Below are 23459 nucleotides of genomic sequence, written 5' to 3'. Positions count from 1 at the left end.
AAATGGATCGAAAACGGGTTAAAATGAATCAATTCGGGTCGGATCATTTTTCGCCTCGACTCACCCGTATGATGGATCTAAATCTTAATTATGCGTTTTAATAAGGAATTTAAGTTAGGAAGAATAGATAAATTCCCTTTTATTCCCCAAAGACATTGGACAACAAAGCATTACTTTTTGGGTTCCCATTCTTTCTTCTTTTGGGTGGGGGTAGGCACTTCTTTTGCTGCCGCACGATTTGAATGAATTTTTGTGATTAGAGAAGAGACGGAGACGGACCCGACTCGATTCAAACCACCCATCCACATCAGGTGCGTTCCAATTTCCCCGTCTCCCCATCTCTCTCCTTCATTACATACTTGAACTTCTGTCCGTTCTGCCACAGTAGCTCCCAGATCTGCTCTCTCCGTCTCTCTGCTTGGCTTCGCGGTGTCGCCGACTCCCACGCTTCCCTGCCGACTCCTTCAGCTGGTGCGCGACTCTCCTTCTCTCTCTCCCTCTCTCCTTTACGCGAATGATTTGTCTGATGCTGATGCTGATGCCGATGCTGAGCTGAACGGGTGAAGCTTTCTTTCTTGTTTTCTTCTTGTTCTTTTTGGAGAATCGCTTCAAGTTTCTCCTTTTTTGAATTCGATCCGGAGATCCGGTGCTGGGTTTGTTTGAAATCGCGGTTTGGAAATCAGGGTCGCCGACGATCCGTCGTTGAATGCTCTGGATTTTGCGCATTCCCCAATGTGCGGAACGAATTGGGTTGTGCTCCGTTCTCGGTGAAACTTTTTGTTGGGAACGCTCCGTCGTCTCTGTTTCGAGATGAATATCGATTGGTTATTGGCCAAAGTTTGGTTCTTGGGCTGTCATTTTAGTCCCCGTCTTGACGTTAAGACATTTGTGATGACTTGGTAGGCGATCATGTTATGCTTTTGAGCTGAGGGTTGCGCAGGAATGGGTCAGATCATGTTCAAAGTTGTTTCACGCAGGATAGACTATTTGCCGGCAACTCGATTTTGTCACTCGAACATTGACTTTTCATTAGCTTAACTTGCACTTCCAACATTTCCTACGTTCAAGTACCCTTGTCTCTTCCTTTTTTCGTTTACCTTTGAAGCTTGAGCACAGGGATTTCTAGCAAGTCCATTTTTTCAGTTATGCATCTTATCGCAAGCTAAAAAGATAAGTAATAACGTGGTGGTGCATATCGCTTCGTCAGAAGTCCAAGTCCTTTCACCAAACCTGTTAGAGATTGTACAGCCTATGTCACAAAGGCCAGCGCTATAATAATTGTCCCCTAAATTTTAGGTACATATCTGAAGTTTCGGGTAACAACCTAGGCTTTGGTATCGCTAGCTAGAAAGTGCAAGTTTAAGTCATATCTAGAGGTGGGGTTGAGTGAAGCTTAGTCTAACCAAAAGTGCCAGAAAACGTACTAAAGCGCTGACTCATTTATACTGATGTAGGGCTTCCTCTCGCATCCTGCATCAGGTCATTGAGCAAAGGATCAGGCAACAGTCCTAGGGGAAATTCCTTTGTGAGCTTCCCCCCCCCCTTTGAATCTGCTTCTGTTACTGGTGTATGCTAGTTTTGCGTCTTACCTCCTGTCTATCTTTCCCACGGTGGACAAAAGAACTGAAAAGCTCTGGAAAATTTTCTTACGTGCCGTGCATGATGAGGATAAGATACATATAGTTGACTAGAACATTGTTTGCTCTCCTAGTTCTTCCCAGGCATCAGTCTCTGTGATCAATCTCTTTCCATTGAAGCTCTTCTAGGAAATTGTTTTCGGGTTTTGTATTTACTTTAATGCTATCGGCCACGTGTGGTGATACTCCTCTTAAATCTTGCTATTATTCTTTTTCAATAATTCATGTTGAGGAAGATGCTATTATTTCTGATTTTCTAAGCCTAGATTGTTGCATTACTCATTGAAATTCTGTCTAGCATGAATTTTGAGTATTTTGAGCTTGACGCTATATACTCTTCTTTTTTTTTTCCTCTATAAAACTAAGTTCAGTGGCTAAGGGGACATGGAGCTCACTTGTGTTCTCCATGATAGTTAACTTTCCTTTGTTAAATCTTTCCGTGGAGGTAGTGGTAATTCTTTGGTTGGATCTTCTTGCCAGTTTTCTTCAAAGCCATTTGATCTTCCCATATGTACCCTATAATCTCCCTTGTCTATTGCATGGCAATTTGGGATTTAATTATTACTGTTGAAATCTTACGAAACCAAAATTACTTATTTGGTGGGTGTTGCTTGTGTAAAGCATTAGGAGAATCCACCGGATCATTTCTTTAATCAATGTGCTCTTAGTAGAGTTTCTTTTTTTTTTTGCATTACTCATTGAAATTCTGTCTAGCATGAATTTTGAGTATTTTGAGCTTGACGCTATATACTCTTCTTCTTTTTTTCCTCTATAAAACTAAGTTCAGTGGCTAAGGGGACATGGAGCTCACTTGTGTTCTCCATGATAGTTAACTTTCCTTTGTTAAATCTTTCCGTGGAGGTAGTGGTAATTCTTTGGTTGGATCTTCTTGCCAGTTTTCTTCAAAGCCATTTGATCTTCCCATATGTACCCTATAATCTCCCTTGTCTATTGCATGGCAATTTGAGATTTAATTATTACTGTTGAAATCTTACGAAACCAAAATTACTTATTTGGTGGGTGTTGCTTGTGTAAAGCATTAGGAGAATCCACCGGATCATTTCTTTAATCAATGTGCTCTTAGTAGAGTTTCTTGCTCACATAAAGAACAAAAAACAGAAATAAAAAACCTACAACCCCTCTTCAAAAAATGATAGGAGACTCGTTAAAATCTCAATAAAAAATTAATTACCCTATGATAAAACTATCAACTCAACCAAGCAAAGAACCCTAGTCGATTAAGACTCTTGTTTGATGCATCAGGCCATCTTCAGCAAATTTGGTAAGAATGAATATTTCGACAGGTATCAACTTGTTGGGTTGTGTGGGATACGTCACCATTTTCTACCTCTTCCTTGTTTGTCCCTCACCCTATATATTATTGACTTTTTTACAAACTTAAATGAGAACACTCTGTCAAGAAAAGTAAAATTTTGTGGTGAAATTCAGGGACTGTGGTTGGTGTTTATATGCCATGAGTTCAGTGCATTTGTTAGCCTGTGTATCCTGTGTTCATTGTTGAAAATGGATCCGGTACAAGAGGATCAACTAATGTAGAAAAGCTCAGTTTTTATTACAATAAGTGTTTATTACTATGAAAGAGTTAGAATGCTGTTTTGTTTGCTGCAGGAATAACTTTTGAGGTTGTGACATTTAGAGGGGTAGATATATGAAGAACGGAATTCTGGAATGCAGTGTTTGCCACTCACGTCTTGTCTCCCCAAGTTCTAAAACTGTGTCAAGGGCTTATGACCGACATAAAAGCACTGTTTCATCAAAACAGCGGGCTCTCAATGTTCTTTTGGTTGTTGGGGATTGCATCCTGGTTGGCTTACAGGTAAATTATAGATACAAGTACTTACTCAAATTGCTGCAGTATCATATTTAATTATTGCTTTGAACAAATAGTGAGGTGACCTTGAAATGGAGGGTAAAGAACCATTGTGCACTTTACATATGATAAGGGACTTGTACAAGTTTAGCCATTTCTACTGTCTGACATACTCAGCCTGTAGGCATTTGCATAGAATAAAGACCTATCATTTAGTTATTTCGCATTTAGGTCATGACAAGCACTAGCAGTCAATGATAACTTGACTGCCATTTTGATGTGGGAATTACCTTCTTCAATTTTCATTTCTCGGAAAGCTTGCTTTTGTCTTCTTCCTTTTTTTTTTATGAGTTTTAGATTTACCTGACAATTATGGTCCACGTCTTTTGGCCAGCCGATTTTAGTTTACATGTCCAAGGTTGATGGAAAATTCAACTTCAACCCTATCAGCGTTAACTTTTTGACGGAAGCTGCGAAGGTCCTCTTTGCAGTTGTTATGCTTTTGTTCCAGGTAATGTTTATCATTGTCAAATATTAATATATGAATTTTTTTACTTCAGCTGTTCTGCATAGGAATTTATTGCTTTGAACTCTCCACTAGTAAAAAGAAGATATAATATGAGTGGACAATCTATCTATGATGTCACTGAGTCTTTAGAAAAATTTGATGTTGTCCGCTGAACAGAGGTCGTTCCACATTTGCCATTGCAATTGGGTGCACTTGTGCTTTCTTGGGTGTATTTTGGCACAGCTTGCTTGTAACCATAAGAGAAATAGCTAATAAATCCTGGAAACACTTGTATGTTTCAGTTCGAGGTTAACTTTTATTCTGTTTTGCAGGCTAGACGTCAGAAAGTTGGTGAGAAGCCATTACTCTCAGTCTCCACATTTGTGCAGGTAATGCATTTCTTTTATTATTATTATTATTTTTTTAGGAAAGGGCAGCTAGACTGCAGAGGAACATCAGAGTATATTTTCAATTTAAGTCATATTGGATTGGCTTAGATTACTATAGTGGTCATACTTTCTAATTACTAGATGCTAATTGAGGAGTGTATGAATGACTTGTTTGTGGAAGAATATGCCAGCTTGAGCCTCGTATGTGATTTGCACTTCACCTGCAGACCGATTTGTTTTTTCAAAAAAGTACTTTATCAATAAATGCTACTTTAATAAGTGCATTAGAATCTTCGAGCATGCTAAATTGATGATCAAAACTTTGAAGTGCTCCATTAAGATTGAAGTGGGCTTGATGTTATTGTAAATGGAGGTTTTTGTTTAATAAATGGCCTTTGCAATCTGTAGCGTGGCTATGATGGGAAGAATGTTTCTTCAAAGATTTTGATATTGTTTTAGTCTCTTGTTTGCTGTTGCTGCTATAATTTATTCGACACTTTTTGATGTTTCCACTCATATGCATGCTTGAGGAAGCACAGTATAGGCAACTAAGGTGCAGGTTAGGGCACTTCTCAAAATATAGATAAGGATCGCTAGGGTTGAAAATCCCAATAAAGCGATATAGCTTGAAAGTCCTAAAACTAATGTTGTATCACTTACCATAGTAAAATGACTGAGAAGCTCATGTCCTTTTGTTCATCCGAAAATGCTCAAATATCGTTATGATTCACTCAGTTGTGTGTGATGAACGTAAAAAATTAAGAACCACTTCTATGAATAAGTCCAGTATCCTCAATCATGCAAACAGGGGGAAGAGGGTGGTTGTTAATTGACCACACCAAACCAGATATATGTACAGACAAAATGGAAGAACGACAGCGATTAAGATTTCAAACCTTCTGGATGAGGGAGGAAGAATACTTGATGGCATGCCAAGTAAATTCTTCTAGGTTGAGCAGGTTGAATATTTCCGTGTAAGTAATGGAGATAATTCAATAGCTATTGAGTAGAAGAACCTTAGGGTTTCAATCCAAGACCTTTTAAGAAAACAAGGAAGAGACATTGTGAGGTTTCTGAAATGTAAGATGATCATGGGAAGAAGTGGATTGTGGCAAAAATCTAAAGACTACTGGGTGCATTTTACCTGATTATGGGGAGGCCCATGGTTATGTTTAGAAAAGTATTTGACAAGGGGAGGTTTTCTTTATCAAATGGTCAATGGAAACGGAATTTCATTTTGGCAAGATATATGGTATGAATAAAGCTTTTAATTGTCTCAACTCCCAGATTTTTATGGTGATTGAGGAGATAAAAAGGGAAGTAAGTGGTTGCTGTCTCTCTTCTGTCAAAGGAGTTTCTCGAGACTAATTTTATCAGGAAGATGACAGATGGACAGACTTTTTTCTTGTGGTTATTTGATATGGTCTACCAATGGCAGATGCTAGAGTGAGATTATTTTATGTGGAGTTTAACAGAAGTAGATGCTTCTTTGATAAAAAAGTTTTCAGCAAAGAGGAATGATGGTGGCGGAAACAAGATATTCCATGGATCAGTCGTTGGCTAATGAAAGCCTTTTTAAAAGAATTTGTTATTGAGCCACCTCAAAATTCATACTTGCTCTTGACAATACTAGAAAGCACTGGAAGGTCTTGGACTCTTGGTTACTTTATTCTTTATATGCAGACATAATAATTAAATGCCTGCTTCTGCGTTGTCCATGTTCCAAGCAGTTGTCATCAGCCTCTTATGGACTTGTGTGAAATATTGGGCGGAAGGAGAAGGAACAACAATCCTGGTTAGGAGGTTGTGGTTGGACGGAAAAAAGATGAATAATTCAGTTCTCTCTGAACTTGGTTACTTTGAAGTTTGAAGAGAGTTATAGGCCCTTAGGAGAGCCTCCAAAGGTGTCGATTTTATGCCACTTCACATAATTGGTAATGCCATCAAAATGAAAATTATTATGAATGGCACAGTAGAGTTAAGAGAATTATTGTCCTCCACCCAATGCCATTGGCGCAGGCAGCAGCAATTTATAATAACGGAGGACCACCTCTGCATGGTAACTGCACAAGGTCCCAAAAAGGGGAAAAGCTTCATTCCCAGCTCTCTCTCCCTGTGATTCATCTGTCCTTAAAGATTCTTTCAAAGCAGTTTCTGGTGAACATCATGAGTTCTGCTTATATTACCTTGACATCAATCTTTTTAAATCTTAAAAACGTTTTGCCTTTTGTATAGTTGTCTGGCTGCATGTTGGTTGTCTCTTTCAGAATTTCGAAAGAGTATTGGAGACAGATATCCAGCTATTTATGTGGCAAACGGAGTTTCTAATTGTCACCACTATTACAATTTTGTATGCTAAGAGCTGGCCATTTACAGATTTCCCATTGACAAACGTGCATCGTAGCAATATGCAAGAGCAAATATTCATGTGTTCATACATGCAATAGTTCTCACATTTAATCCTTTCTTAATGTCTATGGTTCTGTAGGCAGCTCGCAACAATGTGCTTCTTGCTGTCCCAGCTCTTCTCTATGCAGTCAATAATTATTTGAAGTTCATCATGCAGGTATAATTCTCACCATGTGCTGCATGTGTACATTGTTATCAATTCATGTGTAGTTGTCTACGTGCATGTACCTGTGTTTGCATATTGGATGGTGGAGATGTGCACTTGTGTGTGTGCATCCAATCTATCATCTACATGTTTACATGCATGCATTCATGGCATGTGCAGAAAGGGACATGTTTCAAAGGAGCAGATACCATTCTAGTGTTGTCTATTCTGCACGATTGTAAGATAATCGGTCTTTTCCAATCTTCAAATATATTACCCTTTACAAAAATTTCCATGGGAATGACAGGTTGATTTGAAGCTTCTAGAATTAGTTCTTTGGAGTGTGAAACTTTATTGACAATGTTCTTGCCGATTTATAATGTGGCTTGTCTAGGAATGGCAATAGGGCAATTCTCTGAGTTCAGAATACTTAGTGACAAGAGTTCAGATGTTACTGAAACTGGTCATATCTGCTCAAGCCATATAGAAGTAAAGAAAATTTGTTTGATGCAAAGTTTCTATCTGTTTTCTTCTCCTTTCATATTTTGTGAGAGATCCCACTTAGCATTGACGGATTCCATAAGCAATAAGAAAACCAGACAGCAGCAAATGCTGCTTCTGCTTTACAGATTTGTTCATGAGATTCTTTATCAATAAGTCTGAAGTCATTGCTCCTTTTGGAGCTACTGCTTTTCCTGTTGATGTGTTATGACTAATGATAGAAATCCATCTTCTACAGCTATATTTCAATCCTGCAACGGTGAAGATGCTAAGTAATCTCAAGGTATTGTCTTAGTAGGAATTTTTTTTATTGTTCCTTACTTAGAATAATGTCCATCTCCCTGTATGGTGTTATATTACTTTTGCTTTTTAGGATAGTGGTAATTTCTACGAACCTTATCTTTGTGGTTTGCCATTGTGTCCAGGGGGCCCTATTTTTCTTTAAATGTTTTTGTAGTGATTGTCCTGCTTTTTTCTTAAAATTACCCAGCAACTTTTGAAAGTCATCCTTGTAGCAGAGAATGCTTGCCATGGTGAATGTAATGTTTCACGTTTCATTTTAAAGCAATTGTAGGTCTTCCCATGTTTTAAGATGCTCTTTTTAGGGTAAGATGCCTTTAATTTCTATTCAACCTCTATCACTCTCCAAAAATCAGGATCGTTCTCTGAAGACCTGATGGCACATCATCTTCCCAAACAAAAGATGCTTGATCTTTTAATACTCTTGAAATTGGCCCCCTTCTTACTCAGTTTTTCAATAACCCAAGAATAGTCTCCTTTACCGTGGCGTATGGTTGTTTACTCTTAGTAACTTGTCTGGCATGCTCATTGTATATATGAACATATCATATCGTCAGCCATCAAATTCTCCTGGTTAGACTGGTGTTTAAGCTGGAAAGTCACGTTGAGTACTATTGCTGATGAAATGTCTCATGCAGGTTTTGGTGATTGCTGTTTTGTTAAAGATAGTCATGAGACGTCGGTTCTCTGTAATTCAGGTTAGTTTCTCCTTCATTTTCTTCATTTTCTTTCTTGCATTTTCACCTTGCTTAAAACAAGTACAGATTTCTGTGATACTTTTCTTCTATGCTACACCTTTGGAGTTGCTTAATTAATTGAAGTGCAGAACTTATTATTTCTCTTTGACAGTGGGAGGCTCTTGCCTTGTTGCTCATTGGCATCAGTGTGAATCAGCTGCGGTCTTTGCCAGAAGGGACTACTGCTTTGGGTCTTCCAGTTGCAGCGGGTGCATACATCTATACATTGATCTTCGTGAGTGAGCTTTCTTCCCCCTAGAAATGATGGCTGTTCCTTCGCAGATATGCATTGCCAATTGCTTGGCAAGCATTGAAATGAGTATGAGGGACTTTTTTTTGGATGATGTGAATTCAAAACCAATTTTGGTTTTTTTTCTCTGTCTTGGGTTACTGTGCAATTGTTATTATTTCTTTCTTCTGGGTATGGTGGGGAACGGATTGGAGTTATGAATAAAGCACAAGACCAATTAGTCCTTGGTGAGAGCTGATCATCATTAGGCAAAACCTTCTTCTTTATCTGTTTCGCTTACTCAATGGAGAAATTTGTAGGTTACGGTGCCATCTATGGCCTCTGTCTTCAATGAGTATGCACTAAAGAGCCAATATGACACAAGCATCTACCTTCAGGTAAGATCTTAGTCATTACAACTCGTTCAGCATCTTGACCTTTCTGCCAAGTTTGGTAACTTTAGGATGCACGTAGGTTGCTAAGCTTTTCAAGATGAATATTCATGACAGGTGTTGTTTATCTAATGCAAAGAATTTAGCAGAAAGTTGAGCTGCTTCCTTTTGTATATCTTGAACCTGATTGATCAGGAGGCCCAGTACTTTTGGATCTAGAGAATTCTTTATTAATAACTGGATTATTTCCCAAGAAAGATACGGCTGCAATCATTTTAATAGCCACACATTTATTGATTAGTACAAAGTTAAAAATTGCAATTTTAAGTTGTATTTTCCAAAAGAGAATTTTTTAAAATTAAAAGTAGAAAGGATGGTGAAGTTGTAACATTGAGGACTATTTCATCTAGAATGTTTTGAAACTGTGAACTTACCTAGTGGGATTGGAAACAAGAATTTAAAATTGCAGAGGGAATGTTATCACGTTGGTATTCAGAAACATCTTTAGTGGAAAGCATTTCTATAAGTTCATTGTTTATTGCTTTACGATGAGACCCTCAGACCACATACCTTTAGTAATCTCGATTTCCTTTTTTTTTCTTCTTTTGTTAAGTATTTATATTGCCCTTTCGGTTACAGAATTTGTTTTTATACGGGTATGGAGCTATATTCAACTTTCTAGGGATCGTTGCAATGGCACTTGTTAAAGGTATGGACATGAAATAGTTTGCTATGATTTCTGCAGGCCACCAGGCATGTGACCTGGCAGTTCTTTCTTCCCTTTTTTTTTGGGGGGGGGAGAAGGATTAAATCCTGGGAAATGCCAAAAGAAAAAAAAAAGCATGCTTCCTAAAGAACCTGAACTTCAGTTGTACAAGAGTACTTAGATGCTTCTGCATGAAGTTATTCCCTCCCCTTAATTGAACACAATGAGCATTCTATTCGACGTATTTGCAAGACGAGCTTTTTACTTCTGGCTATGCAGTGCATCTAATGGAATACTGAAATTTAAAGATTTTTTTTTTTTTTAAATTTGCGGGTCTTTTGGTAAAGATTTCCTCCTTTGGGCTATCAAGATTTTCTGCTCTGAGATAACCAATCTGAATTGTAAGAAAAAGCATCTTCTCAATTACATGATCATTTTGTGTTGTCACTCTCAGGTCCGGACAGCTTTGATATTTTTCAAGGACTTTCGAAAGCTACCATGCTTCTGATATGTAACAATGCAGCCCAAGGAATTTTATCCTCCTTTTTCTTCAAATATGCAGGTTGGACTGTATGTTTGATTCTTTGAGTTTGTAGCTTTGCTCTTAATCTATTAGTTCGAGAGCTGGAGACCTCCTGTTTATTGGGACCGAAGTAATCTATCATGTGCTTTCTGTCATTTAGATGGCTTAACATCTCTAACGTATATATATTGGGGGCATTCCAGATACAATCTTGAAGAAGTATTCGTCAACAGTTGCCACAATCTTTACGGGCATAGCATCTGCAGCTTTGTTTGGTCACAGTTTAACTATAAACTTTATGTTGGGAATTTCCATTGTTTTTATCTCAATGCACCAGGTAAGTGGAGAATCATTCCATGGTTATTTAATTAAATAGTGGTTCTTGTATTTGCACCTTCATTCGTTCACTTGTCTTATGCTTTTAATTGTTCAGTTCTTTTCACCCCTATCAAAAGTCAAAGATGAACAGCAGAATGGGGTGCTGGAGTTGGTAGAACCAGAAGATAATCACAGGTACGCCTTTACAATTATGTTGATATTCTTTCATGCCTAGAGGATAGGATCTGTGGTTACTTGTCGCTGAAACTTGAACTTTAGCGAATTTCTAAGTAGGTGTAATTAGGACCTGGCAGAAGTCCAAGGGTTTTTACCCAGATCACTGGGATCATTGGTTGTTTAAGAAAATTATATTTATGAAGAAGCACACAAATTTTGTGCTAATGAATGTCTTAGAGAAGTGTAGCTGCTCCTGTTGAATACGACTGGATCATTTTGATGAAAGCTATCTTTAATTACTTAGCTGGATAGTGGGTTGATCTTGTTGATCATCTTCCAGGTCGAGGGATTCCTTTATAAATATGGCTGCAGGAGCTAATGATGAGGTGTGAAATTCTTCATCTTCTGTGAACCGATTGTACTCTTTCTACACTTTTGTCATCTCACTAATTCTTGTCTCTGTTGATTTGCCCTACTCTCAGGCTACCCATAGAGTTGGATCTGATGACCGGCAACCACTACTTCCTAGATGAAGTTATTTCAGGTATTATTTGTCTCTCCGCCTCGATTACCCTAGTATCTTCTATCTATCTGGGCCAGTCATTTACGAAATAAATGTCCTGTCATGGAGGGTCTGGACTGAATGTGCCATGTAACATTTACTTTTAGCTGAGTTGGGAACTTTTGGAAGAATCCACTAATTCTTGCGTCTGTGATTCTCTTTGGTATGATATGAGATGGGTACTGCACTTGAACATTTTTTTAGCTTGGAAGTTATAGTTACTCCGGTAATCTCATGTATTTCAGCATCATAAATGTTGTATTATGATGCAGCTGTTTTTCATTTCTGATAGTGCAAGCTGTAGCCCTTTTACTTTTTCCGCTCTTTAGGAAACTGATTGAAAGCATTCTTCTGGCAGGAGTGATTGGTGGGTACAGGATTAGCCATTTATTACAGAGAAATTAAATAAAGTTATAGAAAAATCATTCAACTTCTTCGGATCCTTTTTGCTGGTCATGATGAAGAGGCTCTTAGAAAACCACACTGATGCCAAGCAGGGGGAGTGGATAAGTTAGGAGAGGACTGGGCAGGCTCTACTCAAGGGACAAGCTTCGTGAACCCTTCATCTTAGACCGGTCAAGAGAGGAGTTTTGCCCCCTTTTCTTTTTCCTTCTTGCTGTATGCGTGATTCTTTCTAGCATATATTAGTCACTTTTTGGTATTGTTCGATACCAACAAACGCCCACACGATACTGTGTATTAGGGAAATGAATTATGCTAGAAATCTTTGAGAATGAAACGCTTCTCAGTCAATGCATTTGTCACTATCAAAAAGACTACTTGTACATCCTAGAGACTTCTAAAATGCAGAAATATAGCAAGACAGCAAGATTTACGAAGTGGCCTTGCTTATGTCTTCCTGTTTATCCTCGCAATATTCTAACAGCTTAAGCTTCTAGAAAAGCTAATGGAGAGGTTGGGCCAGCAGAGAGTCTTATTTGTTTGCTGCTGGTTGTGTTGGAACTCTATGTTTAGAGTGTTGCTTGTTTGTTTGGGTTGTCGAGCTCATTCAAGAAGCTGATACATACATATTGAGTTATGGTACACGGTCGAGGGGGAAAACAGGATGGCAAGCTGATGATTAACGTTGAAGCAGTGAGGGAGCATGATAATTTGATAGTGGAAGCTCACGGCTGTTTACAATTTGAAGAATATTTTCTTTTCATGAGATTTTTGTTAGTTCAATTTGTGCTTATGATGCAAAATGGGATTTGTGAGAGGTAGGAATAAGACCGCGTGATTTAAAAGATACTAATTTTTTTTCGTAAAAAGACCGGGCTTGGGTGAGCCCGGGCCCAATTCATGCTTCGAGTCTAATTGGCTCGGGCACGCCCAGCGAGCGAATGGGCGGTTGGGCCATGAACATATCAATTTGGGAGTGAAGATCTTAACAAAAGATATGTTTGGAAAGCTATGCAATTGCAATTGAAATGCTGAGGTCCGAGGTCAGTGACATCAACTCAACTCGTGGGCAGTTCGTCTTCGCACACGGTTGCTTTGCCCGAGCAGAGATTTCGACTCGAACTATCGATCTCATGGAATGGAAGACAGCTGAATACGAGATTTCTAAATTTATTGCCCTCGACGGTCAACTTTTCTACTGTTCTTAGGTGCGGCCATCTTTTCTATTGTTCTTCTTCGATCCACAGAAGGGGAAATTCTTATAGATTTTCTCGTCTCTGGTTTTTCCCTCCCAAAAAACCCTCGATAGATTCATCTAATTTTCAACCATCTCAAGGGACGATTTCTCACAAACAATGACTGAAACAAAGTTGTACGGTGATACCTGGCTTTGTTGTGTGCTAAGACTTGAGATTTGCTGCCATTGGCCGGCTGGATTCGGCTTTTCTTCTCCAAAACAGCTACGGTGTGTCTCTGCTTTTTTTTTTTTGTCTCAATCTCTTTCATTTCCCCCAAATTCAATGACCTCTCTTCACTCCCTCTCCCTCCTCTTCCTCCCTCCCTCCTCCTCCCCCTCCTCCTCCTCCTCCTCTTCTTGCTCCGTGCTCAACCGCCGCCACCTCCACCACCTCCGCCGCCACCGCCAATGGCTGCGAAGCCACTCCATCGCTCCTCCACCTCCTCCTCCGCTTCGTCTCTTCTCCGTCTCCTGCTCCAAGAAGCCGCGGCGCCACCATCGCCGCCGCCGGGGGCCCCTCCTCCCCAACCCCGACGCCTCCGACGCCAGGTCCCCCATGCTCGTCGCCTCCGACGAACGCAGCGTCGAGCTCACCATCGACTTCACTAGCCTTTCCGCCCGTGCCAAATCCAGCTTCGGTTCTCTCGTCTCCGCCGGCAGAGATGCGTACGCCGACCTGAGCACGCTCGTCGCTCTGGACGACGATAATAGGATGGTGATATCCTGCCGGAGGTCCACCATCCAGTTCGTCGGGAGTGTGGTGGCTCTAAGCTTTGTGGCCGTTTTCGCGCTCAAGGTCGTGGTTCAGTTGGTGCTGGGATTCAGGTCGCGGTTCGGGTATACGAAGAATGAAGCTGTGGTGGTTAGGAGAGACAGGAGCCTTGGTGGCAGGGAGGTGGTTGTTGCGACGAGGAAGGAGATTGATGGCTCTAGGGTTTTGGATAATCCCCTTTCGCCTGCATCGCGGGGCACTGTCGATAGGCCTCCACAGAGAAGGCGTGGGAATTTCACGCCTCGGCTTGAAGAGAAGTTGCCTGAATGGTGGCCAGCCACGACGACCTCGTCGGCCGTGGATTCGGTGGTGGATAAGGAGTATTATCAGAGGGAGGCCAACAGATTGGTGCGAGGTCTGTGCTTGTTGCTGTCTTGACATTTAGAATAATTGATTGTTGTTTCCTTGCTAGTCTGTTGGAGACACTGCACCGTACTAAACTTTTATTTGTGCCTGTTATCAACGTTTGACTGCATGGAATTGGGTGCTCAGCTCTAGAATTATGGGTTGATATGAATAGGGCATAGAGAACCAGACTGCTCAGATAAAGAGTTTGGGAATCCGTCGCTAACATTAACCCAATAAAGAAATGGAATTTACAATGCAGAAGAAATTTGTTTTAGTCCCCTTCCTTTTCCTTATTCAGACTTTAGCAGGCACTGACTTCGGTCTTCTTGGATGCTCTGCATTGCTCAATACAAGCTAACGGTCTGGCCTTCAATATCTTATCTCTGGTGATCAAATAACGCTATGCGTTATTTATTCTTCTGTCATTGTGCTTTGCTTGACTTAATATGATGGGGAATGCGAGCTGGCCAATGATTTGGGGAATTTGCACTCAGAGGTACTGCTGGTGCATGCTCGCGTCAGTTTTAGCCCCCTTCCTTTTACCTTAGTCAGACTTTAGCAGGCACTAACTTCGGTCTTCTAGGATGCTCTGCATTGCTCAATACAAGCTAACGGTCTGGCCTTCATTATCTTAGCTCTGGTGTTAAATAGACGGTATGCGTTGTTTACTCTTCTTTCATTGTGCACTGCTTGACTAAACATGATGGGGAATCCGAGCTGGCCAATGATTTGGGGAATTTGCACTCAGAGGTACTGTTGGTGCATGCTGGCGTCAGTTATAGGCCTTTCTGGTCATATAGAAGGATATGCCTCTGTATCTTCATGCTTAGATTCTTGTCGTACTTATTGCAGCTGCTGAGTCTTCTAATTTCCTCGAGTCTTCTGCTATTTTGGTTACATCTGGCCTTTGATGGCAATTTTTTCTTCCCAGAGTTTAACATTATTTGACTGGTTCTCTGCATGTGAATGGGAAACATTTATTGCCTGTATGTTCTCAATTACAATTGCCTTCAATTATATCTTCAAGGCAACTTACAAAAATTGTTATGCAGAAATTGTCGACAATAGATTGCGTGGAAAGGACATCATGGTCGCTGACATAGTTCAAGTTAGTCCTCTTATGACTTGTTAAATATTTGTCATGAAGCATTTTGCTGACATATTTATAATTCCCATGGGTTTGTAATTCCTGCTGCTCTTTTATTAGTAAGTTTCATCAGTCAAAATGAAGAATTTTATGAATAAGAAGGTTCGCACTGAATTATTTGATTATGCACAATTATTTCTAAACATGGTATTTGAAAATTTGCAGCATATTAATTAAAATAACCAAGGGAAAATCACTTCTCTTCAGGACAACTATATTCATGCTCTGTTTCCAAGAACTGAGGAAATTTTGCATTTTTTGTTTTTTGTTCCAAAAACCTATCCTGACTTGTGCACATCGTCTGCAAGTTGTATGCTGTCTAAGGTTAATTGAATGCCCTTAATTTAGTGCAATTATGCCAGTTCAAGGAAGAGATTGCTGATTCATTTGTCATCCTCCCATGTCGTCTCAGTTTCTCCATACTATGACCAAATTACACACCTTGGGTTTTTTATAATTGGAGTTTTCTCTATTTGTTGCATAATGGTTTTTCCTCAGCACCAGTTGTTTATTAGGTGATCCATTAATGACATTCTGGGCTTCTCTTTGCCTGTATGGATGAGCAGTTGCGTCGCATATGCAGGACTTCTGGAATCAGAGTCTCCTTTGGCACAGAAAACACTCGGGATTCATTTTATCGTGTGTCTGTTGACTTTGTTCTGAATATGTGCAATCAGTATGTACTTTTAGACCGCACCCTCTATCTAGTTGTTCTTGGCCATCTCTTTTAATCTTTTGAAGTTACAATTTTCTAAGAAATTTATAGTTCTTCAGGTCAATCCATCTCTTTAGAGATAGATGGGGAAGATCCTAGGCAATTCCTTGTTGGGCTTGCTGGGAACATAGGGCTTGAGAATATTCGTGCAGCAAGAATTGTGTCTGCCACTGTTGCTGCACGTACACGATCTGGTTTTCTACAAGCTTGGGTAAATATTTCTCCTGTTGGTATCTAGTCACATCCTAAGCATGTAAAGCAGCACTCTTGAGCCGTTGTGGCTTTTGAGAATTTGGGAACTTAGTTATGCTTAAGAAGAAAGAAAGACTTTCTACTACCTAAATGTGTGTCATAACTTTCTCGTTATCAGGCTTTGTGACAACATGCGCAAGGAATTAAGAGAAGCAATGAAAGTTGTATAACACGATTGATATCTCGAAAGGTGGTTTATGATATTGCTCAACCCATAAAATACTTACAAAAGACACGATCTTTCAATTATTTTTCAATAATCAGGTCGTGAATTCCTAAATGGAGAGGCACATTGTTTCTTTGTATTAGCTGATATGGTGGAAAACTAATTAATAGATGTGGGAGAAATTGGTTGCATAATATCTTTAGTAACAATCCTTCTTGTAGCAAAAATAAGAGCAATGAACTTTAGATTAATCCTTCTTGTATTAGCTGGTATGGTGGAAAACCGATTAAGAGATGCGGGAGAAATTGGTTGCATAATTTCTTCAGTAACAATCCTTCTTGTAGCAAAAGTAAGAGCAATGAACTTTAGATTAATCCTGGGATTGAACTTTGGAACATCAGTGCTATTTGGTTATTGGAAACATTTCAGTTTTAAGTTGTCATTTTCCATGGAAGTAAAAGAACTGGTTTGGGAACATGTTTGGTAGCCCACCCTGTTTTCGAATATTTTGAAAGCTAAGAACAGTTTCCTTGAATATTAGAGAACAAGAGAGGGCTGATTTCACCATGCTCAAGCCGGAATAAGAGGAAAAATGAAATTATGTGAACTACTTTTCTTGCCTTTTAGGTTTTGAATCTGAATTAAAATAAAGTGCATGGAAGTATGTGGATTGTGTGAATTGTCATCGGTACCAAGCATACTGTTTAGGAAAAAAGAAACGTGAAGATGAAAACTATTATTTTGGAAACTTTTCAGTAAAACCGTAGACAAAGAATGAATTATAGAACCAGTGACCCACAGGGTGGATCATTTATGGGGAATTTATATTTTTGAAGAGTTGAAGCCATCTAAGGCAACATCCATATTCTGCTGCCTCATGATTTCGTCATAAACAACTTGCACATTTTATTGCAGGCATTGGAAATGCAAGGTGAACATTCTGAAGCACTAGCTCACCTGTCAAGTATTTGTGTTCTTCACCAAATATTCCCTCCAAGAGATTTTTCTGTATGTTCCCTGTCAGAAACTTTATCTATTCCGCGAGCTTTGATTCATCTTCAGAGTTATTATACATACAGATGTGACCAAAGTATCTTTGCTTGTTTCAACTGTTTGACTTCAAATTAGCATAGATACATGCTTTATGCAGGTCCAGTTTATTAGCTGTTAGTAGATGCAGTTTTTGCTCCTAAAAGATGGCCTTTTTTTATTTATTTAATTGCATGACTATCTATGTTATCTGTCTTATTTATAATTCTTATCCCTCTATTTTTGTAGCCTGAGATGGAAATGGTGGCTCTGGGCCTCGAAAAACAATTAAAGCCGGAACAGAGGGAGTATCTACTGAACATGCTTGTTGGTGTTTGTGGAGAAGAGCGACCTAAAAGTCTGGCAGAAGCGTTGGGTTTGGTATGGTCTCTTGACTAAAATCATTATGAAGTTTCTCTGATTGGATTTATTTGGCTCTTAGGCAAGTTAAATTTATGGGGTGCAATCTTTTTAATGATTTTTTTAATTTTGTTCTTGTAGGAACTTTCTCTTGATGATGGTGCTGGTGACCATTATGAAAGAAGCCTTTCATAGAACTAGGTAAAAAAGAAAACAATAAGTTTGCTTTTGATGAGTACAAGAGCAACTGTACGTTGTATTCTTTTCATACCATTCTTGTCAGAAAAACACCGTGGCACTGTATCGATGGGTCCTCAATAAACATCTATTTAAACTATAGAAGTCACTGGGAAGTGGTTGGTATAGTTCCACCTGCTGTTCAATCTCTTGTTTCCCCTTTACCTCTTTGTGGCAATACTTGTATGCTATTCCTTTCATCACAAGTCAGCTGATCCCTGGGTTCTTTCTGGTAATATCCCAATGTTCACTCCCGCAACACCCATTTCGGACGAGTGCACTTGGCCATGTGTTCTGGATAGGGCAATCTAGCCTTCTTAGTCATGATCGTGGAAAGCCAGCACGGTTGTTCATTTGTTTTTCTGCAGGTGGGGGCTGTTTTGTGGTCTATGCTTTGTATGGATGGGCACATCGCAGCTGACCGTGGCCAAGGACTGCCGATGGGGAGCCTTTTTGAAGTTGGAATCGTGGGACTGTGTTATTGCAGAAGCCATTCCTGAACTGTGAATAAGTAGGTTTTGCTTGATGTTCAAAGAGGGGAATTGTCCATGAAAGTCCTGGGCTTGGAAAATTCCGCTGCCACGTGATCATCAGTTGGCAGTTTTAAAGTAGAGAGACATGCTGTGATGGTTGGAAAAACGTGTTTTGTGCGGTCGTCATAACCCATTCGGCTTTTGTGAAAAGTAGGATTGCTAAATTTCATTTGAATTAAATATTATCGAATGATAAAATATATATATATATATATTTTTTGAAGTCGACTTATTTACACTTTATGCAGCTTCAGCAATTGGAGAAACTTAAAAACGAAAAATGAGCACAACGGAAAAAATCAAACAAACTAGCAATTTAAAGAAGGTTACATTTGAGATCTCTAATAAATAGAGGACTTTAAATTATTTTGAAAGTACAGCTCGTTGGACAAAAAATGAAAATGTATCTCAATGAATTTTTAGATAATATGAATTCTTTTTCAATAATAACTCACGAAGACAAAACTTAAAAAGAAAGAGAAGAAGGAGAAGAAGAAGAAACGGGACATTGGATAATTTTCTCATTCGTCCGGTGACATCATAAAAGAAATAATAAAGTATAAAAAACCGTTAGTTACGAATCTCTCCCTCATCTCCATTTTCCTTCGTCTTCTTCACCGATCTCCTCCTCCTCCTCCTCTTCTTCTTCTGCTTCTTCCTCTTCTTCTGCTTCTGCTTCTGCGTGCCAGTGAAAGGTGAGCTCCTCTCTCTTTCTTCCTTTCTGCTCCCAGATCCACGTCTCGTTCCTCTGTCTCGGATGCCGAGAAGGACCACACCGAGCTCAAGCTAGGGCTTTCCCGCTCGGCTTTCCCACCGGAACATTGCGTTCGATTCGATTCGATTCGGTTAACCTGTTTTTAGCTCGTATTTGATTGGTTTCTGCTCGGTTCCATTCATCACTTTCTGCGCAGGTTCGTTGCGGCGATCTCCGTTCCGATCGGTTGCGTCTGCTTTGGATTCACCGAGGTACTTGTTCTCGCTCCTCATTTCAAGCACCGCTTTCGAGTTGCTTCCGTCGCTCTTATCTGACGGTTCCTCTTTCGCCGGTTTCTACTGTCGATTCCAGCTCGTTGTTTGGGCAGTGGAGCGCCGCCGGTAGCTGTCGCGATGGTTTCGTTCGAGATGAATGACCGCAAAAGTCCGTGAGATCTCTCTCCTTTTGCTGCTCTTCCTTCTATTCAGCCATTTATATCCGTCTAGTATGATGTTTGTTGAGTTGATTGGCACGACAAATGAGAATTGGGACTATTTGGTAAATCAGATCAAAGATTTAGGTGAATGTGCATGCAGACTATTACTATTGGGAACGTCGCTTCTGAAGTTTGTTTTTACTCTTGTGTGATAATATCTGCGGGATAGGATTCTGTTAGGTGACATTCGTCATTGTGCTTGTAATTGGCGGCTCAAACTCCGATTGAAATGGGTCCTCTCCTAGTTTTTCTCGCTTTTTTTGGCAGAAATAAATGTCAAATGAAGTCATGTGGGACTCTATGTTTAAACTGGATCTGTTTTGAGTGTTTGTGGGATGTAGTTATGCTATATGCTGTATTTGTATCTCTAGTGCAATGTGATGCAACTGCTCCATTTAGCCTTGCTTCAGTTTTGAACTTAATTATTAAATAAAGGACTAATCTATGTTATTTTGATGGATTTGAATGTCTAGTCCATGTTAGCTTATGAATTATGAGTTGGGAGGGATTCTGTAGGTTTCTGGTTGATTTAGCAAACCGTGGTAATCATATTCGAACCTTTTATGTCTAATCTCAAATTTCTTCAGTCCACAAAAAGTAAAAAGGGAACAAGTGTCATCTGGAAATTCAGTTGATGATGCGCTGGGAAATGGTCTGATCTCCTCTGCCCCCTCCTTCAGATTTTCTACCATTTTCAGTTCTTCAAATTGTCTACGACTCTATGACTGTAACTGACTAATTACTAGACAAAGTTGCTGTTTTGGTACCTAATAGGTGTTACTCTTGACATGCATTGCTCTTTGCATGAGACTCAAATTTTCTTTTACAGTTAGTATTTGTGCCTTTGATCACCAGTGTCATTCAAACTTCTTCGTTGTGATCAGAAATCGGGCTAGGCTTGACTGGATTTGGTATCTTCTTCTCATTTCTGGGGATCGTCTTCTTTTTTGACAAGGGACTGCTTGCCATGGGAAATGTGAGTTTCTTTCCCTGGTTTCTGTAGTGTGGCACTGTCTTTCGTTGTGTTCTTGTTGTCCTAGTTTTGGTAGGGTTTCCATTTAACTGGCCCTTTTCCCTCTCAATCAGATTCTCTTCATATCAGGAGTCTCTTTGACTATAGGACCGAAGTCGACCATGCAGTTCTTTATGAAAAGGCAAAACTTCAAGGTTCAAGTCTTCCCCAACTCTTCATAGAAACTCTTGGCATATAAAGCTGTCCTCCTGTACTGTAATCTTCCTTTTGACACTTTCTATCTTTCTTGATGTCCAGGGAACAATCTCGTTTGGTGTTGGCTTCTTCTTCGTTATTATAGGATGGCCCATTCTTGGCATGATTGTGGAATCATATGGTTTTGTCGTTCTTTTCAGGTCTGCTCCTTTCATTTGTTGGCAGTCTCAAAATTGTTGTCTGTTTAACTTAAATTAAGCTAGCTCTCTGTCTGCAGTGGTTTCTGGCCGACTCTAGCAGTTTTTCTGCAAAGGATACCTATCCTCGGTTGGTTAATTCAGCAGCCATACATTAGATCGGTATGGCTATCTGTTTTCTCAGTTTTTTTTGGGTCCTATATTGCAAGCAGCGCTTTTGGTGGTTATGCTTTGTTATTATAAACATTGGGGCATGGCATTTTTGGTTCTTTGGTGAATGTGAAAAATGAACAGAGGATGATGAACTATAATGACATTTATCAGTCCTCAAAATCTTCAACATATGGCTTGCTAAAAAGTTGTTTTCGTGTTGGTGTCATACATTCAATTGTGTATTTTGTGAAAATTAAATTTGAATATGTGCACAACTCCATTTATCATCACTTTTGTCCTTTGGAAATGCTAGGATTTATTTGTGGACATAGGTGGTTGTCCAACTCGGTTCGTGTTATTCTGGACAGGGTCTGAAAGTTTAAAATGTGAAGCAACCTTGGCATGATGCTATCATAGAGTTCTGTTCATCCAGAAATGTAATGATAAAGCTACTTTCAATCTACTATGAGGAATAATTGATCATGATAGTCTCTTTAGAAAGCTTAGTTGAGTGAATGGTGGGTCTCATCATGGTAAATGATGCCCAGCTGTGTGGACTCTCTCTATTTGAACAGCTGCGACCATTTAAATGTTTAGCTCCAACTTCAGAATATAGATTGAGCTATGATATGTGAGCTATATCGTTAGATTTGATGGAACAACGATACATAAGCTTTTTTTTTTGTGGACATAAAAGAAGGTGACTAGTTAAAAGCACTTAAAACATGCGATTTATTACGTAGCATTTGGTATACGAGAGGAATAGTATAATTCCATGTAACCTCCTGCACTGGCAAAGTGGTTTGCATTGCCAAATTTGGCTGCTTTCCACTAGTCAGTTTCATGATTTATGTTCAAGTGGAACGCTATCATCATTTTTTTCATGGCTTCTTTTCGTTTGGCAACATGCGTTTGAAATTGCACATGGCAGATCTTGTTGATTGAACAGAAAATGCCGCAGATAAGATTTTTTGAAAGTGGATGGCGAAAGGGTAATGATATTCTTGTTTATCCAGTTGAATTTGGGGGCTAAGGGAAAAGTGCCTGTTGTTTTACTTAATGAGCATTCATAATTACCATTGCGTAATAAAAATATCTCAGATATATGGTCATGTGGTACATTATATAACATCCCATTCACATGCTGTTCTGTTTGGTTTTTGCAGTTCTTTGATCGTTACCGAGGGAGACGTGTGCCCGTATAGTTCTGAACTTGCAGAGCGGGCAATACCTCTGGTTTTTGTGTCTGCTTTAAGCCCCCATGTAACATATGGATTTATGGAGACAAATTTTTTCTGCCTCTCTCTCGTTGGAAATGGCAATTGATAGAAGGTGTCATGACTCGTGTTATATGAATGAGGAAGAAGGAAATTTTACGTGATGTAGCGGGATCTGTAGTGTCTCTTTCCTTCGTTTGGTGGTGATGATTGACCATCCTCGACTGCATCCCTTGGGCTTCTTTTCCCAGATTATAAGTGAACAATTAGATTTTGATTTGTTGCAAAAAGATGTAATCTAACCTTGCATAGCACTGTCCATATACCAAAAAAATATAGCTTTGCTCGGTTTTTCCCCTTTCTGTCGAACAGTAAATTTTCATTTCAAGTTGATTCTCTCTCTCTCTCTCTCTCTCGGCGTGTGTGGTTTGTGTATATGGAAGCGAGGTGCTTTGTTTAAAGGGATATGTACACTAGAAATCTTAAAACTTATCACAAAAGTGCATTTAAGTCCTAAAGCTTTTAAAAAGTGTAAACAAGTCCTAAAACTTGTTACAAAAGTGAACTTGAGTCCTAAAACTTTCAAAAAGTGCAAATAAGTCATAAAACTTGTCTTAAAAGTGCAAACAAGTCCTAAAACTTGTCAGAAAAATACAAATAAGTTTTAAAACTTTCAAAAAGTATAATCAATGAAAGGACTTGATTGAACCAATTTGATAAGTTTTAGGACTTGTTTGCACTTTTGTGACAAATTTTAAGACTTGTTTGCACTTTTTTAAAGTTTTAGGACTCAAGTGCACTTTCGTGGTAAGTTTTAGGACTTGTTTGCACTTTTTGAAAGTTTTAGGACTTAATTGTACTTTCGTGATAAGTTTTAAGACTTTGAATGCACTTATCCCTTATTTAAATAAAAGAGAATTTCCTTCTACTTCTGCATAATTTCATCAATGCACCCGCCTTGTCATATTCGAT

The 23459-nt window shown here is 39.3% G+C and overlaps 3 protein-coding genes across 9 annotated transcripts; all 3 read left to right on the top strand.

Annotated features, from left to right (window-relative positions):
• The first annotated feature begins 202 nt into the window (after positions 1-202).
• Positions 203-12203, top strand: LOC115688585 (CMP-sialic acid transporter 3). 7 transcript variants are annotated; one of them, XM_056305300.1, is made up of 18 exons: positions 204-311; positions 386-471; positions 1455-1525; positions 3267-3474; positions 3863-3979; positions 4309-4365; positions 6854-6931; positions 7659-7703; positions 8359-8418; positions 8570-8692; positions 9007-9084; positions 9718-9787; positions 10239-10346; positions 10511-10644; positions 10741-10820; positions 11143-11188; positions 11285-11346; positions 11723-12203. In XM_056305300.1, exons 4-17 carry the CDS (start codon positions 3307-3309, stop codon positions 11333-11335), a joined length of 1215 nt encoding a protein of 404 aa, XP_056161275.1. In that variant the 5' UTR covers positions 204-311; positions 386-471; positions 1455-1525; positions 3267-3306; the 3' UTR covers positions 11336-11346; positions 11723-12203. The 7 variants fall into 7 exon arrangements, with proteins under 7 accessions (XP_056161276.1, XP_056161275.1, XP_030470302.1 ...); XM_056305301.1 differs by lacking the exon at positions 1455-1525 and having other exon boundaries at positions 203-311; positions 3295-3474; XM_030614442.2 differs by lacking the exon at positions 1455-1525 and having other exon boundaries at positions 205-311.
• A 1068-nt stretch (positions 12204-13271) lies between these two features.
• On the top strand, positions 13272-18175 carry LOC115688601 (uncharacterized). Its single transcript, XM_030614473.2, has 7 exons — positions 13272-14130; positions 15176-15231; positions 15837-15946; positions 16037-16196; positions 17319-17411; positions 17682-17813; positions 17934-18175. The coding sequence occupies exons 1-7, from the start codon at positions 13287-13289 to the stop codon at positions 17985-17987; spliced, it is 1449 nt and encodes a 482-aa protein (XP_030470333.1). The 5' UTR covers positions 13272-13286; the 3' UTR covers positions 17988-18175.
• A 954-nt stretch (positions 18176-19129) lies between these two features.
• Positions 19130-22849, top strand: LOC115688608 (vesicle transport protein GOT1-like). The gene is made up of 8 exons (XM_056305303.1): positions 19130-19257; positions 19474-19528; positions 19629-19700; positions 20637-20728; positions 20839-20919; positions 21023-21120; positions 21198-21279; positions 22437-22849. Exons 3-8 carry the CDS (start codon positions 19670-19672, stop codon positions 22473-22475), a joined length of 423 nt encoding a protein of 140 aa, XP_056161278.1. The 5' UTR covers positions 19130-19257; positions 19474-19528; positions 19629-19669; the 3' UTR covers positions 22476-22849.
• Positions 22850-23459: the final 610 nt, after the last annotated feature.

The sequence above is a fragment of the Syzygium oleosum genome, unplaced genomic scaffold (assembly GCF_021117445.2).
Source record: "Syzygium oleosum isolate NSW1041296 unplaced genomic scaffold, Sole_v2.1 Sole_v2.37, whole genome shotgun sequence".
In the NCBI taxonomy this organism is placed as follows: domain Eukaryota; kingdom Viridiplantae; phylum Streptophyta; class Magnoliopsida; order Myrtales; family Myrtaceae; genus Syzygium; species Syzygium oleosum.
Note: the sequence above shows the minus strand (reverse complement) of the source record. Positions and strands in the feature narration are given on the sequence as shown.

What these genes read in the sequence shown, in the direction of transcription:
- LOC115688585 (XM_056305301.1), top strand. Translation starts at nt 3,307, where the DNA reads ATGAAGAACGGAATTCTGGAATGCAGTGTTTGCCACTCACGTCTTGTC. An exon ending in GCATCCTGGTTGGCTTACAG is followed by an intron (nt 3,475 to 3,862) that starts GTAAATTATAGA and finishes TCTTTTGGCCAG; the next exon opens with CCGATTTTAGTTTACATGTC. An exon ending in CTGCAGGAGCTAATGATGAG is followed by an intron (nt 11,189 to 11,284) that starts GTGTGAAATTCT and finishes CCCTACTCTCAG; the next exon opens with GCTACCCATAGAGTTGGATC.
- LOC115688601 (XM_030614473.2), top strand. Translation starts at nt 13,287, where the DNA reads ATGACCTCTCTTCACTCCCTCTCCCTCCTCTTCCTCCCTCCCTCCTCC. An exon ending in TCCCTCCAAGAGATTTTTCT is followed by an intron (nt 17,412 to 17,681) that starts GTATGTTCCCTG and finishes CTATTTTTGTAG; the next exon opens with CCTGAGATGGAAATGGTGGC. An exon ending in TGGCAGAAGCGTTGGGTTTG is followed by an intron (nt 17,814 to 17,933) that starts GTATGGTCTCTT and finishes TTGTTCTTGTAG; the next exon opens with GAACTTTCTCTTGATGATGG.
- LOC115688608 (XM_056305303.1), top strand. Translation starts at nt 19,670, where the DNA reads ATGGTTTCGTTCGAGATGAATGACCGCAAAA. An exon ending in CGAGATGAATGACCGCAAAA is followed by an intron (nt 19,701 to 20,636) that starts GTCCGTGAGATC and finishes CGTTGTGATCAG; the next exon opens with AAATCGGGCTAGGCTTGACT. An exon ending in TGAAAAGGCAAAACTTCAAG is followed by an intron (nt 20,920 to 21,022) that starts GTTCAAGTCTTC and finishes CTTGATGTCCAG; the next exon opens with GGAACAATCTCGTTTGGTGT.